The sequence below is a fragment of the Nelusetta ayraudi genome, unplaced genomic scaffold (genome assembly GCF_046127955.1).
Source record: "Nelusetta ayraudi isolate G7.1 ecotype Tasmania unplaced genomic scaffold, CSIRO-AGI_Nayr_v1 ptg000011l, whole genome shotgun sequence".
Lineage (NCBI taxonomy): Eukaryota > Metazoa > Chordata > Actinopteri > Tetraodontiformes > Monacanthidae > Nelusetta > Nelusetta ayraudi.
The window spans coordinates 8045001-8058314 of NW_027466061.1; the positions used below are offsets into that span (position 1 = coordinate 8045001).

The 13314-nt window shown below is 46.0% G+C and overlaps 1 protein-coding gene across 2 annotated transcripts in view; it reads left to right on the forward strand.

Annotated features, from left to right (window-relative positions):
• mink1 (misshapen-like kinase 1) overlaps positions 1–13314 on the forward strand; it is a 30102-nt gene that overhangs the window by 11830 nt on the left and 4958 nt on the right. Inside the window, exons 9-30 of one of the 2 annotated variants that reach the window (XM_076020468.1) lie at positions 888–1063; positions 1138–1207; positions 1297–1507; positions 3944–4051; positions 4570–4656; positions 5908–6081; positions 6163–6333; positions 6611–6877; positions 7192–7271; positions 7371–7474; positions 7578–7669; positions 8156–8307; positions 8417–8534; positions 9803–9919; positions 10147–10258; positions 10463–10612; positions 10743–10886; positions 11286–11420; positions 11514–11614; positions 11712–11861; positions 11964–12123; positions 13080–13219. In XM_076020468.1, the coding sequence (XP_075876583.1) occupies positions 888–1063; positions 1138–1207; positions 1297–1507; positions 3944–4051; positions 4570–4656; positions 5908–6081; positions 6163–6333; positions 6611–6877; positions 7192–7271; positions 7371–7474; positions 7578–7669; positions 8156–8307; positions 8417–8534; positions 9803–9919; positions 10147–10258; positions 10463–10612; positions 10743–10886; positions 11286–11420; positions 11514–11614; positions 11712–11861; positions 11964–12123; positions 13080–13219 (3019 nt within the window). The remainder of the gene's footprint in view (positions 1–887; positions 1064–1137; positions 1208–1296; positions 1508–3943; positions 4052–4569; positions 4657–5907; positions 6082–6162; positions 6334–6610; positions 6878–7191; positions 7272–7370; positions 7475–7577; positions 7670–8155; positions 8308–8416; positions 8535–9802; positions 9920–10146; positions 10259–10462; positions 10613–10742; positions 10887–11285; positions 11421–11513; positions 11615–11711; positions 11862–11963; positions 12124–13079; positions 13220–13314) is intronic. The other variant, XM_076020467.1, reaches the window with a different exon arrangement.

Genomic DNA, 13314 nt, shown 5'->3' on the forward strand with positions numbered 1-13314 from the left:
CTGATGAATGTGTCTGGGTTTGACATCAGTCAGTGCGTCCTCACACTGGACTCAATGGTTTTCTGTGCCCAAGCTGGGTCGTGTATGAACAGAGTTCAGTTCAGTCCAGTACAGTTCAGTACTGGAGGTGTCGGTGTGCACCAAGCAGGTTTGCAAACTTGTTTGTTCTCCAATGTTGTAGAACACGCCCAAGCAGATTGGGGTCTAACCATCTGGCTGCATTTCCCATCACACTTTCTGCTGCACACCGGCCATGTTTTGTTTAGATACGAGGGCCAGTCAGACACTACAGCCATGCACTGGCCTGTTTTGATGGTGGTGGTAGCCACATAGTTTGTGTGCACCCATGCACAGTAGTTCCTTTTACACCCTATCCATCATGGGCTGTAGTGCCCAGAAACTATTCCTGCGACAACCTTTTTCTTTTTCTTTTTTTTTTTTTTTGAAGTGGTTTCAGGCAAAGATGGGGAATGGTCCCCCAATCAGGGCCGAGCATCCTGGTGTGAAAACTTCTTATCTTTAGCTTTATCTCCCTCTTTCTACCGTTGTGCTTTGAACAGGTCTGTAAATTCAGTTTCATCCGTGTTTGTTTACATGAGTGGTGGCACAGCAGCACCATATTAATAAAGCTCAGAGGCCACATTTAATGTTATTGGTCAATGGCTCATCAGTGAACAAGAGTCGGCTATCAGCCAAACAAAAATTCCTAATCGACATTGCCAAAAGCCAAGTGAGGGATTGAAGGCAGACTTTTCTATAGAGCCTCTCTGATAATGAATCAGGGAGTTGGGATCCAGCGTGTTCAGCGCTCCAGCTGCCAACCGTGTTATGTTCCGCCTTTCCCACTTTTTCTAACTTGTGTATCGTCCTCCCCCCTTTTGTTCCAGGTCCAAGAAATTTATCGACTTTATTGAGGGCTGCCTTGTGAAGACGTATCCCAGCCGACCGTCTACCGAGCAGTTGCTCAAGCACTCCTTCATCAGAGACCAGCCCACCGAGCGCCAGGTCCGGATCCAGCTCAAAGACCACATCGACCGCACACGCAAAAAAAGGGGAGAAAAAGGTGAGAATGTAAAATGGGAGAACATAAAAAATAATTTGAAGATATTTTTTTGACTTTTTTATGTTCTCTTCCAGAGGAAACAGAGTATGAGTACAGTGGCAGTGATGAGGAAGATGAAAACCGCGGCGATGACAGAGAGTCCAGGTAATCTCATTCGCCCACTGGCTGTGTTCACTCTGTCATTACTTGTTTGGATATTTTTCTTATCCGTGTTATCTGTTACTCATTGTCAGTTCCATTCTCAACGTTCCTGGTGAGTCCACCTTGAGGAGGGACTTCCAGCGTCTCCAGCAGGAGAACAAGGAGCGCTCGGAGGCCCACAAGAGGCAGCAGGCCCAGCTGGCGGCCCAGCGCAGAGACCCGGAGGAGCACAAGCGCCAACTGTTGCACGATCGACAGAAACGCATTGAAGAGCAGAAGGAACAGCGGCGGCGTCTGGAAGAGGTATTAGTCAGTCGTTACTGTAACATTACCGCATACATTCCGTGTGTCTGTTCATCAGGTTGTGCAATCAGGCAATCGCAAGAACTGTTTCAGGCATATGCAAATCAAAATTATGTCAGTGATCTACAGTCACAGGGCACTGCTGCACATAATATCATGATCCATCTCAATATGTCTGATGGAGACTTGATGTAGTGTATGTATGACATGTAACTGTGTCAGAATGTGTTAGGGCGTGTTCTCATAGCCTCGCCTCGCCTCGCCACGGTTCGATTGTGTCCTCATTGGCCCCCGGTTCACGAGACCGTCGGCGGAGTCGACGCGGTAAAGCGGGACAATGTTTTCGACGGCATTATTTCTGTGCGATACACGACAGCGCAGTGATGGACAAAGTAGAGGTTGTTTCATACCTGCTGCTCGGTCTGTGGTTGCTTTTCTGTTAAAGAAAGAACAGTTTCCCTCACTGAAGTCACAGTTGATCATTGATGCAGGCAACATTTATAATTTCTGGTTTCGTTTTCTGGGAGAGTAAAGGTGTAGTTCAACCTTTATATTTTCACCAAAAGTAAACACGAGACAGATACAACGGGAAATAGCATTTATTTAATAACAAACAGACAGTAAACACGACTCCTTATTTGAAATAGCTGCCCTAGCGAGCCAAGGACCACTTTATGCCGCGGTGTTCGAGGCTTCCTCGCGGCGAAGAGCCACGTCCTCTCGACGAATCCGTATTTCCTCTCGTCTCAAGACTCCTCGGATTCCCTAACTTAATTAGGGAATAATATAGAAAAACTGCATTTTAAAGCAAAATTAGCATGACTCCACAATTAAGGTTCTGAAATTTGACACTGGAAGTAAATCTGTTTTAAAAAGTCAAAACACTTAAAAATAAACAATTGTTTGAAGTAATTTCACAAAAGCTTAATACATCTTGACAGGCAAGTGCATTCATATACAAAAATTTTTAGGGAAATAATTAGGTAAACACATTATACAAAATAAAAAAGAATCAAGCTTCTTGAAACACATGTTTGATTGTTAATTTGTGCATCCCACACTGAGGAAACATCGCTGGGTGTGGGATGGTTATGACTATCGTGCTTGTAAGGTTGTGAAAAAGTAGTGCACTCCAAAATAGTTTGGAGATCGAGCGTTATTGTATTGTCTCAGCATTTTGTCTTCATGAAGTCTACTAATCTGCCTTTTATGAAGCTATAAATCAGCCCAGGAGGCTGCGTGACTTTATTAAGGCGTAGACACTCTCTGCATTATGTACCTCTAAAGTTTGGCCCTGCGAGGAACACTAATTCTCTGATGCGTTTGCTTCTGCTTTGTTGCACCCGGCGTACCCAAAGAATGCAGAGAAAATCCTCCAAGTCTGTTTTTATTGAAAAGTAATCAGCTTATCCATTTATTATTACTTTCAGGCACAACCTTTGCACCCAAGAACCACAAGGACCTCTTCATTTTACCTGCACACGGTGCATTACATGCTGTAACCAGTGTTGACAGGGTGCATTATGAAATAGGAGAAATAGTGACATTCTTACCCAACTTTAGTGGTTAAAGATGCCTGACATTGTATAAACTTGTCATCTTGGCTGCAAACAAAGTTGCTTTGACTTTTGCTTAAGCACACAGAAATTGTGGTTTTATGCTAACAAAAAGTAATCTAGTGGAAGCCTCTAGCAGCCTTTCTGTCATCAGTTTCCATGAGAAGAAATGTTGCAAAACAAAGATAACACTAATAGCCAGGAAGTGCTTTCTAAAGTCAGGTTAGAGGGACAAAACAATTCAATAGAGATCTTTGGTTTAATTATTAGTTAATAATTCAAGTCAAGAACACAGAGTATTGACAAAGGAATCAAACCATACATTGCTTTATTAAAGTTAGTCCATTGGAAGGTTGACAAAGTGCCAGCGGCTGTGAGATCATGTGGGATTGAAATGAATGCGGCTGCTGTTATTGTTAGCTATACGTAGCGCCAGGACGGCGCTTCTGTGCTGCAGGTTCAAACCTCTGGTGTATCTGCACCTGCTGCTGTCTCTTCTCCGGCTCTGCTGTTCACCCCTAAAGCGTTTTTGTTGTGTCCAGATGGCTGATTGTCTTCACCACAAAATTTGTCTTGTTTTTCTAAAATCATAGATTAATAACTGGCTTGTGACAAAGCTGCAGCTGGTTTACATCTTAATCATACCTGGATGATGAGTTAGAGATGTGCCTGTGTTTGTGAATCACAGCTTTTATCTCTGCCCTCTGCTACAGCTCCTTTTATTCAGGTTTCTTTTTTTTTTTTGTTTTTAATATTTGTGCAAAAATAAAACAAGGCAGAGTTTATACTTCTAAACAGAACCTCCATTCTAACCCACCAGTGCAAACACTGGAGCTGCGCTCATGTCTCTGTTTCCTGTTTCCTTGGTCGTCTCTCTCAGCAACAGAGAAAGGAGCGAGAGATGGTGAGGCAGCAGGATAAAGGACCCCACCGGAGACTCGACGATATGAGACGGGAGGAAGACAGGAGGATGGCTGAGAGGGAGCAGGTAACCAACCACAGGGGCACGCGGGGCTACGGCCAGCCAATCGGGTGCCGAGTGTGGGCGTGTCCACCGGCAAGGCTCTGGAAGTAGCTGTGGCGGTGAAATTCCACGAGTCGGTTGCCATAGCAGCAAGGGTCTAAATTAGTGTATTTATTCAGAGATGAGTTTTCTGTGGGTGAGCGTCTCTTACGCTGTTGCCAGTCTCCCCCTGGCTAATATAAGAGCCTGGCACCGGAGATGCATCAGCTGTAGTGGTGATGCATAGATGTCGCCGTGTTGCTTCACCGCTGTCGCATAGAGCTGCGTTTGTATTCATATGCAGAGGGAAACTGCAGGGAAAGTTCCAGTTTCCAATACTTTATTCCTGAGGGCATAAGAGTTGCCGCTGTCGGCAAGAAGGATGCTTCAAAATCGTTATCTGCCTCCATCCACTTCCCTTCCCCTCCCCCTCCCCTGCGTCCTCCATTTTCCACTCTGTTTATTATGGCGATCCGTTTTGTGGCCCCTTTGCTTTTCCTCAGGAGTTTATCAGACACAAGTTGGAGGAGGAGCAGCGGCAGTTGGAGATCCTCCAGCAGCAGCTGCTTCAGGAGCAGGCGCTGCTCATGGTAACCGCCGCTCACCTCTCTGTCACATTGCATCTCATAACCAAATCAAAATAAACCTGATCCAATTGCAGTTCTTGATGTGCAGACCCTGAATGTGAATATTATGAGTGTTTCTTCCCTTTTTTTCCCATCGGTGTGGGTGCATCATCTACAACATTGTATGTCCTAAAAAAAGGAGACACTGGCCTTGTTTTTTGAGGGCAGCTTCCAAGAAACTTGAAAAGAATTTACCATTTTTGTAGAGCCTGATTCTGTGAGACGAAGGAAGTGCTTGTTATTTGGAGCAAACGTGGCTTTAACTCTATGCTCTTATTTCTTTGAAATGAAAATGAGCTGGATATGTTCCATTTAAAGTATTTTATTTTCACAAATGTATAAAAATATTATCCAGGCTATTGTAGAGGACAATAACAAACAATGAGCACAGCTAAACACTCAGGACCAAAATGGCCACAAGCTCACATGACAAACACAACTTACTGTTATATAGCAATTCTTGCAGCCGAGTCACAGTAAGAACCTTCCTTCAGTACCTCTCTGGGTAAAATGAATACAGCAGACAAGAAGCAGACAAAATGAATCCCATTTGAATGAACATATTGCTATATCACATCTAATAAAATCCAAGAAAGCATTGATTGAAAAAACTCATATATTTTTACTGTTGCTGTCAGACAGTCAGTCTGCAGAGTGCAAGAGGAAATTTTTGTGCAAGCATGAGCCTGATTTGCTATTCAGCCTTATGCTGGTACAAGTGTCTTGAGGGCACTGATAAATTCTTTAAAACATCTATTGGAGGGGTTTTAAGTTGAGAGAATAATGGTGAGGATTCCCTGCTAGAGGGCAGACTTTCAATATTTGTTTTGTCAAAGTTTGATTGAGAATTATTGTGCTTTTAGCGGAGCCATGGTATTGGGAAATAAAGAAGTCAAGTGCAAAAACAAAGGCGAAAAATATGAACTCACAGAACCTCTTAAACATTAACTCTCTCCCATAAATGATGACATCATTCTCTCAAAGTGCTCTGAGACGCCTTTATTGAAAAACACAAGTCAGCTGACTAAGAAGGTTGAATTACAGATAATCAATAATATTTTCATTCAAGTTGATAATTAAAAGCAAAGAAAATCTGATACCAAATCAATCAAAAAAAACGTAAATGGGGATCATTTCATGATCTTATACTGAAAATCGCCCTCGATTCAGGTGAGCAGAGGCCTGACTGCACTGTGTTTGGTTTTGTCTTCTCAGGAGTACAAGCGCAAGCAGCTGGAGGAGCAGCGTCAGTCGGAGCGGCTGCAGAGGCAGCTGCAGCAGGAGCACGCCTACCTGGTGTCGCTGCAGCAGCAGCAGGAGAAGAAGCCCCAGCTCTACCACTACAACAAGAACCTGGAGCCCAACAACAAACCCTCCTGGGCTCGAGAGGTAGCGACTTGGCCTAGCTGTGGAAACACTGCAACCTCACTCCTGTAGACTCATTCACCTCTGTCCCACCCTGTCCACCAGGTGGAGGAGCGCAGCAAGCTCAACAGGCAGGGCTCACCCAAGATCTGCACGACCGTGTCCGACACTGCCATCCAGTCGCGCTCCGACTCCATCAGCCAGTCCGGGGTGGTCCAGTCTGCCCAGACGCCGCCGATGCAGAGGCCCGTGGAGCCCCAGGGTGGGCAGGGAAAGGTGGGCGCAGATTAAAAGGGAAGCTGATGAACAAGGTTGCTTCTAACTCTTCAGCCGATGCTGCTTCTCTCTTCGTGGTGTTTGCTCCCTCCTCTTTCTTCTTTGTCCAACCAACTTTTATTACTTTGGAATAAAACACAATCCTGCTTTTTTTCCTTCCTCCTCCCACCCCTCACCCCCCACCTTCCTCCTGCCTCACCCCACTGCCTTGCGTCTTCCTCACCTCCACCTCCACTCGGGTGCTTCCTCCTGCTGGTGTGCGGCCGCTGTCCTGCAGTTCCAGATGGCTCACTTGGTTCCGCTGAAGCCTTACGCCGCTCCTGTGCCCCGCTCCCAGTCACTGTGCGACCAGCCCACTAAGACCATGTCCGCCTTCCCCACCCAGGACCCCTCCCTCACCCCCACACCCCGCCCCATCCACTCTAGAGAGCTGGTGCGCCAGAACTCGGACCCCACCTCAGAAACCCCGGCGCCGCAGACACACCAAGTCAGGGAGGATCCCGGCCCCTGGATTCGCCTGCCAGATGTGGAGCTGCCACCCAAGGTGGGACTTGGTGTTGAGTAGCAGAGCCTGGGGTAAAATTTCTCATCAGCCAGACTCCCAAATGTAGGAACAGGTACGCTGGCAGTCTGACTACAGGTTGGAAAACGGAGAAGCAGAAAATCCCCAGTTTGGGTTCAGTTTCCTTTGATCATTTGCCGTACCTACTAGCTGTTGTTGCTGTTGTTCAGTTCAAATAAAAAAAGTTTCCTTCTTCCTTTGAGAGTTGAGATTTGAAATACAAAAAAAAAAAAACATCTTTTTTTTTTTTTTACCTGATATACTAAAAGTAACGAGAGGCTGACGTCTGTACTCAGATCCCCCAGCGGACGGCTTCTATTGCCACGGCCCTCAACACCAACCTGACCTCCGGCATCAGGCATCCTGTGAGAGCGAGGTACAGACGTGTGCGATCGCACAATTTCCCTGAGAACCGTGACTTCCTGTCAGGAGCGGCCGGCTTTAACTAGTCGTTCTTGACGTGTCGCCATGGCAGCAATCCGGACCTGAGCCGCAATGATCGCTGGGAGCGAGGGGAGAGTCTGAGCGTCATATCCAACCTACCCCAGACCGGTTCTCTGGAGAGGCATCGCATCCTCAGTGAGTCCTACCCCCACCCCTCTTTGCACACTGTCTTTGCAGTGCGGCAGCTTCCAACTGCCCCAGCAACAACAACAAGCGTCTGCCGCTGTGCTCCCCACAGGCTCCTCCAAAATGAATTCGCCCGTCCTCTCCCATGACAGCCGTCACAAGCCGGGGGAGTCTCGCACCTCCTCCCGCCCCGGGCGACCTGCTGTAAGTGGCTGCACGTCAAACTCGCAAGACATTGACTGGAGTTTCTCTTGACAAGTGCATGACACACAAATGAATCACAACAAAAACTAACTAACTTTACTGTTATATGCTCTCACACATGACAATAACCAACAACTTTCTCCTCACATTTACTCAAATATGCAGAGTTACAAGAGAGCTATAGGGGAGGTTAGTTTCTCCATGTCTGTGTGTGGCAACATGCATGAGTTGATTTCGGAATTGATTTGCTTCAATGCTATTGCATGTTTTGTATTTAAATGTGTTAAGAATGTGTAAATCATCTTTTAATGAAAAAAAAAAAAAATCATTTACTTTTACAGTTACTGTCAGAGTCCCTCCACCATCCGTCATCTTTTGTTCTGTGTTTTTGTCTTCCCGTCGCTGGCTGCCCCCCTTCTGAGAGCTGAAGCCATGTCTAGGAAATGTTGTGAATCCACTCTAAAATGAAGGTCGCTGTGTGTGCAGGACCACGGCCTCTTTGCCAAAGAGCGTGCTGAGGAGCAGCCAAGGCCGCCCGTCAAAGCCAACGACTACTCCTCGTCGTCGGAGAGCAGCGAGAGCAGTGAGGAGAGTGAGAGCGGCGAGGGGCCCGAGGAGGAGGAGAGCCCCACCGACCGGTAACTCTTACACATTATTCACAAGTTTTCCTGCTTCACTTTTAGACACAAAAGTGAGGAGTTTTGGCCGAGTGGTGGCGCTGAAGTGGAATCCCTGTTCTGATCTCAGTCACAGGGACGCAGATACCGACTCCGTCAACACCATGGTGGTGCATGAGGACGAGGGCGAGGGGGGGGAGGCCGAGCAGGCCGGAGGCTACGGGGATCAGACCATGCTGGTGCAGCGGGTGAGTCATCTGTATACATAACCGCGCTTAAAATGCATTGTGACTCCGTGAAGACATGAATGCAACATGTCACACAACAGGGTTGCTTTTTTTTTTTTTCTTTTGGGGATGTTTTTGGTTTTGCTCACATTCCATCACCAAAAATGTAAGCTGTGCTGCACCCAGACCATTCTGGTGAATAAATAAAGACGAGTGGCAGTAATGTGAAGAGCAAGTAGAAAATCCTGAGATGTTTTTTGATTGAATCATGCTTCTACATCTTTTCTGTTTACTTGTCTTTTTGTATTTATAACTGGAGTTATGTAGTTGAAAACATCCATGTCGGTATTAATACTAGTTAAAGGCTGCATGACTCTGCCTTTTAATCAGTCAGACACAAGTCACTTTACATTATCAGACATTACACAGTTCACAGTTTGTCTTTGCTCTACGTCATTGCCAATTCATGAATACAAACGACCAGGACACAAACAGATTTAATATTTAAAGATCTGATCTTTAAAATCCCAAAATTCAGTGGATGAAGGTGGACAGTGAAGAATGGAGGTCGTCGCTAGACCTTCATTTCTGATTTACTGTCGAGGGGCGAGAGGACGAGCACATCGCAGTGGGACACATCATAGGAAAGGAGCAGCACACAGCACAGCCTGTTTATTTTTGCGATACGGACCAGTGGGGGGAGCTCTCTTGGGAGGCAGCTTGTTGAAGTGTTGAGGGAGGGGTTTGTGTGTCCATGTCAACAGTCAGTCAGAGTCCTGCCAATTAGCTGATGCCAATCTGCTGCCTGCTCTGTCAGGGTGGATCCCTGTTAAACAGAGAGGAGCACTTCCAAAACACTGTAACATTCATTTAGGTGTATCAGAAAAGTTTGGTTTCCCGCTGCCTGACCTGCAGCCTGATGTGAAGAGTTTTGCTTCTCAAGAGTTGATATCAAACCCAAGATGATAAAAATCTCTGTTCCGTGGCTCTTTAAACAGTCAAAACTGGAGCCCAGTGGTCAGTGTGCAAGGCCTCGTCCATCCTACGGTGCAGCCTGATCAAGAAAACCACCAATCCAACACCAAGCTGTGGAGCGAGAAACTGTTTCATGTTTATCACTTGTTTATACTTCTGACTTCTCTGCAGCATGTTGTGTTTGATTCAAACCATCGTCGACATTCTTAAAATGGTGTGTGTGTGTGTGTGTGTGTGTGTGTGTGTGTGTGTGTGTGTGTGTGTGTGTGTGTGTGTGTGTGTGTGTGTGTGTGTGTGTGTGTGTGTGTTGGAAGACCCCGGAGAAACGCAGCCATAATGGCTACACCAACCTGCCAGATGTGGTACAGCCGTCCCACTCCCCCACTGATTCAGCCTCCCACTCCTCCCCTGGGAAGGACTCTGTTTATGATGTGAGTTTTACTGATGCTAAATATATCAGTCCTGAATTCCTGGTTTATTTTTATGTGATCTCGGTTGGCCATCGTTTTAGCCACTCGGTTACCAGGAAGATCAGAACACTTTTTTATGTCTGGTAACTGTGAAGTAGAGATGCTAGAATTTCCCTTTTAACATCAAATGTCCTTTACCTTGTTATTGCCCGTAGTAACCGCTAATGAAATGCTCTCTGCTCCTGCAGTTTCAGTCCAGAGGTTTAGTCAAAGCATCTGGCAAGTCCTCCTTCACCACCTTTGTGGATCTGGGCATGTACCAGTCGCCAGGAGGTACTGGGGATAACGTGTCTGTCTCCAGTGAGTCCACACGAAAAATCCCTCAATCAATTTTTTTTTGTTGGTTGCTGCTGGTGCAGTGAGGTGTGGTGATCCCTGTGCATATTTTCTCATCCGTATGAAAGCAAATTGATCTATGTTGAAAGGAGTTGTGACTGACATTGAATCAAAATTGATTGTTTCATTTTTGACAAAACCTTAGACTACATTTAAACGATTGTGTAGGTTCCAGGTTTGAGCAGCTGAAGATGGAGGTGAGGAAGGGATCAATGGTGAATGTCAATCCGACCAACACGCGTCCCCCCAATGACACGCCAGAGATCCGCAAGTACAAGAAGAGGTTCAACTCTGAGATCCTGTGTGCAGCTCTGTGGGGTGAGAAACGGCGAAAAGCAGGGAAACCTTGTTCCTACCCTCTCCAACCAAAGGGTTTTCCTCTCCTAATGCTCAAAGTTACTGCTACTTTACACTGACATTTCCATCTACTTGTGTTTTGTGTCTCCAGGTGTGAACCTTTTAGTGGGTACGGAAAACGGCCTGAAGCTGCTGGACCGCAGCGGTCAGGGCAAAGTTTACCCTCTCATCAACTCACGCAGGTTCCAGCAGATGGATGTCCTGGAGGGCCTCAACCTGCTCATCACCATATCAGGTCAGTGCTGGAGAGCCCACTGGGCTCCGGACTTCCGCGCCCTTATTTCTACATTTGGATGGCAGGCTGACTGAGTGCTAAGATTGAAATATCACAGTAACGACATCCAAAAACTGCAGCAGTCATGAACTAAATTTACTGTGTTGTATTTGTAGAAGTGTAGAAGGCTCATAAAAAGTCTTTTTGTCATAGAAATTGGTAGCGTGCATGTCAGTAAGCATGAAGCAATTTTTAAATTAATATCAAGAAACCCAAAGATGTCTTTTTTTTCCATTACATGCTTAAAAAAAGTGTATTTCAAGATATTTGGGTTTCTTTGTCTACAAATCCTTTTGTTGTGGATAAAAGTTGGATTTTATCCACAGTGTAACTAATAAATCTGCTAATTTGTTTTTTAAGGAAAGAAAAATAAGGTACGTGTTTACTACCTGGCCTGGCTGAGGAACAAGATTCTGCACAATGACCCTGAAGTAGAAAAGAAGCAGGGCTGGACCACAGTGGGGGAGATGGAGGGCTGCGTACACTACAAAGTCGGTGAGTCAGTAGCTGATACATTTTGGCTGAGCTCTCAGAAATGCACATCGAGTAATGTGTTACTGAACATGGATGTCTGCTGTCTGTGTCCAGTGAAATACGAGAGGATAAAGTTCCTGGTGATCGCTCTGAAGAATGCAGTGGAAGTGTACGCCTGGGCGCCCAAACCCTATCACAAATTTATGGCTTTCAAGGTAATTGAACTTTGCTCCTCTCTGCTGGATCACTCAAACAAGTGAGCAAACGAGATAACGATCTGCTCATGCTTTCTTTTTCTTTTTCCGAAACCAGTCTTTCGCAGACCTGCCTCACAGACCCGTCCTGGTCGACCTGACGGTGGAGGAGGGTCAGAGGTTGAAGGTCATCTACGGTTCATGCGTTGGATTCCACGCCATCGACGTGGACTCTGGAAATAACTACGACATTTATATCCCGGTGCATGTAAGTTCTAGGGCAGTGGGGTTTTGGGTTTTTGTTCTTTTTTTTTGTGTCAGATAAGTGAACCCTGCAGGGGCTCATACCTTCTGCTCTGCTCTGAAACAGATCCAGAGCCACGTGATGCCACACGCCATCGTGTTCCTGCCCAGCTCGGATGGCATGGAGATGCTGCTGTGTTACGAGGACGAGGGTGTCTACGTCAACACCTACGGGCGTATTATCAAAGACGTGGTCCTGCAGTGGGGCGAGATGCCCACATCTGTTGGTACGCCACAAAAATAGATCAGATCAGACGACCCGTTTTTTTTCAATACACATTCTCAGAGGGACTCCAGTGGAGCAACCAGACATGATTAGTTAATTAGACAAAATTCTACTTATGATTGGAAAAGAGCATATGAAGCCCTTGGTTCAAAACACACCAGCTATGTTGACATTGACACAAATAAAGGCCCAATCAGATTAAAAATGCTACATGGAAACACGTCAATGGGAAGATTCTGATCCGATACGGTCCATACGGAAAGAAATTTCATTCCGAAAGAGAGAGGTGGTTTATGGCGATCATTATTCTGAATGGCGTCCGTGTACAAACCCATTAGGATCCTGTCTTCCTGCTTGAGGTAAAATTATCTCCACTGCGCATGTGTGCTACGTCAGCGTGACGCGTTTCTGCCTTTGCGGCAGCCGAGCAACTTTCATGCTCGAATTTTTTAAAAATCTCAGGATTGTTGAACGTCTTGATGGTGGAAAGGCTAGAAACAACATGCGTTTGTTTAAAACACAGGCAGAAGTACAGCTTCTTCTACTACTATACTACCAGAATATTAGACAACTCCGAGCGTGCCCAAATGATTTATTCTGATGTGTACACACGTCATGATCGGATTGTTTTATTTAGTGTCCATGTAAACAGTGGATTTGGAATTTAGGTTTAGGTCGTATCGGAGACATTTGTGCATGGAAACATAGCTACTATCTCAGCCTCCTGCTAGACCCAGCACAGGAGAAGCAGCTATGCCCTTTGTGACATCACAAACTACATTTTTTTTTGGAGCAATTCTTTAGCATGTCTTTGTTTAAAATGTATATATATGTGTATTTTATTTAGTCATTGGTGAATTGAATGTTGGACAGTGTGGGACCTTCAAGGCATTGTGTAACTTCTGAAGCGGGACTCAGTGATGCATTCAGCTCATTTTGCACCTACTTGCCCAACAGCTCACATCTGCTCGAATCAGATCATGGGATGGGGGGAGAAGGCCATCGAGATCCGCTCGGTGGAGACGGGCCACCTGGACGGCGTCTTCATGCACAAGAGAGCTCAGAGGCTGAAGTTCCTCTGCGAGCGGAACGACAAGGTAGGATGGACGCCAAGCGTGGTGGAGTCGGCTCGCCAGTGGTCAGCAGCCTGGTTCAGAGGTGTTTCTGTGTTTCCAGCGTGTGATCGGTGTTC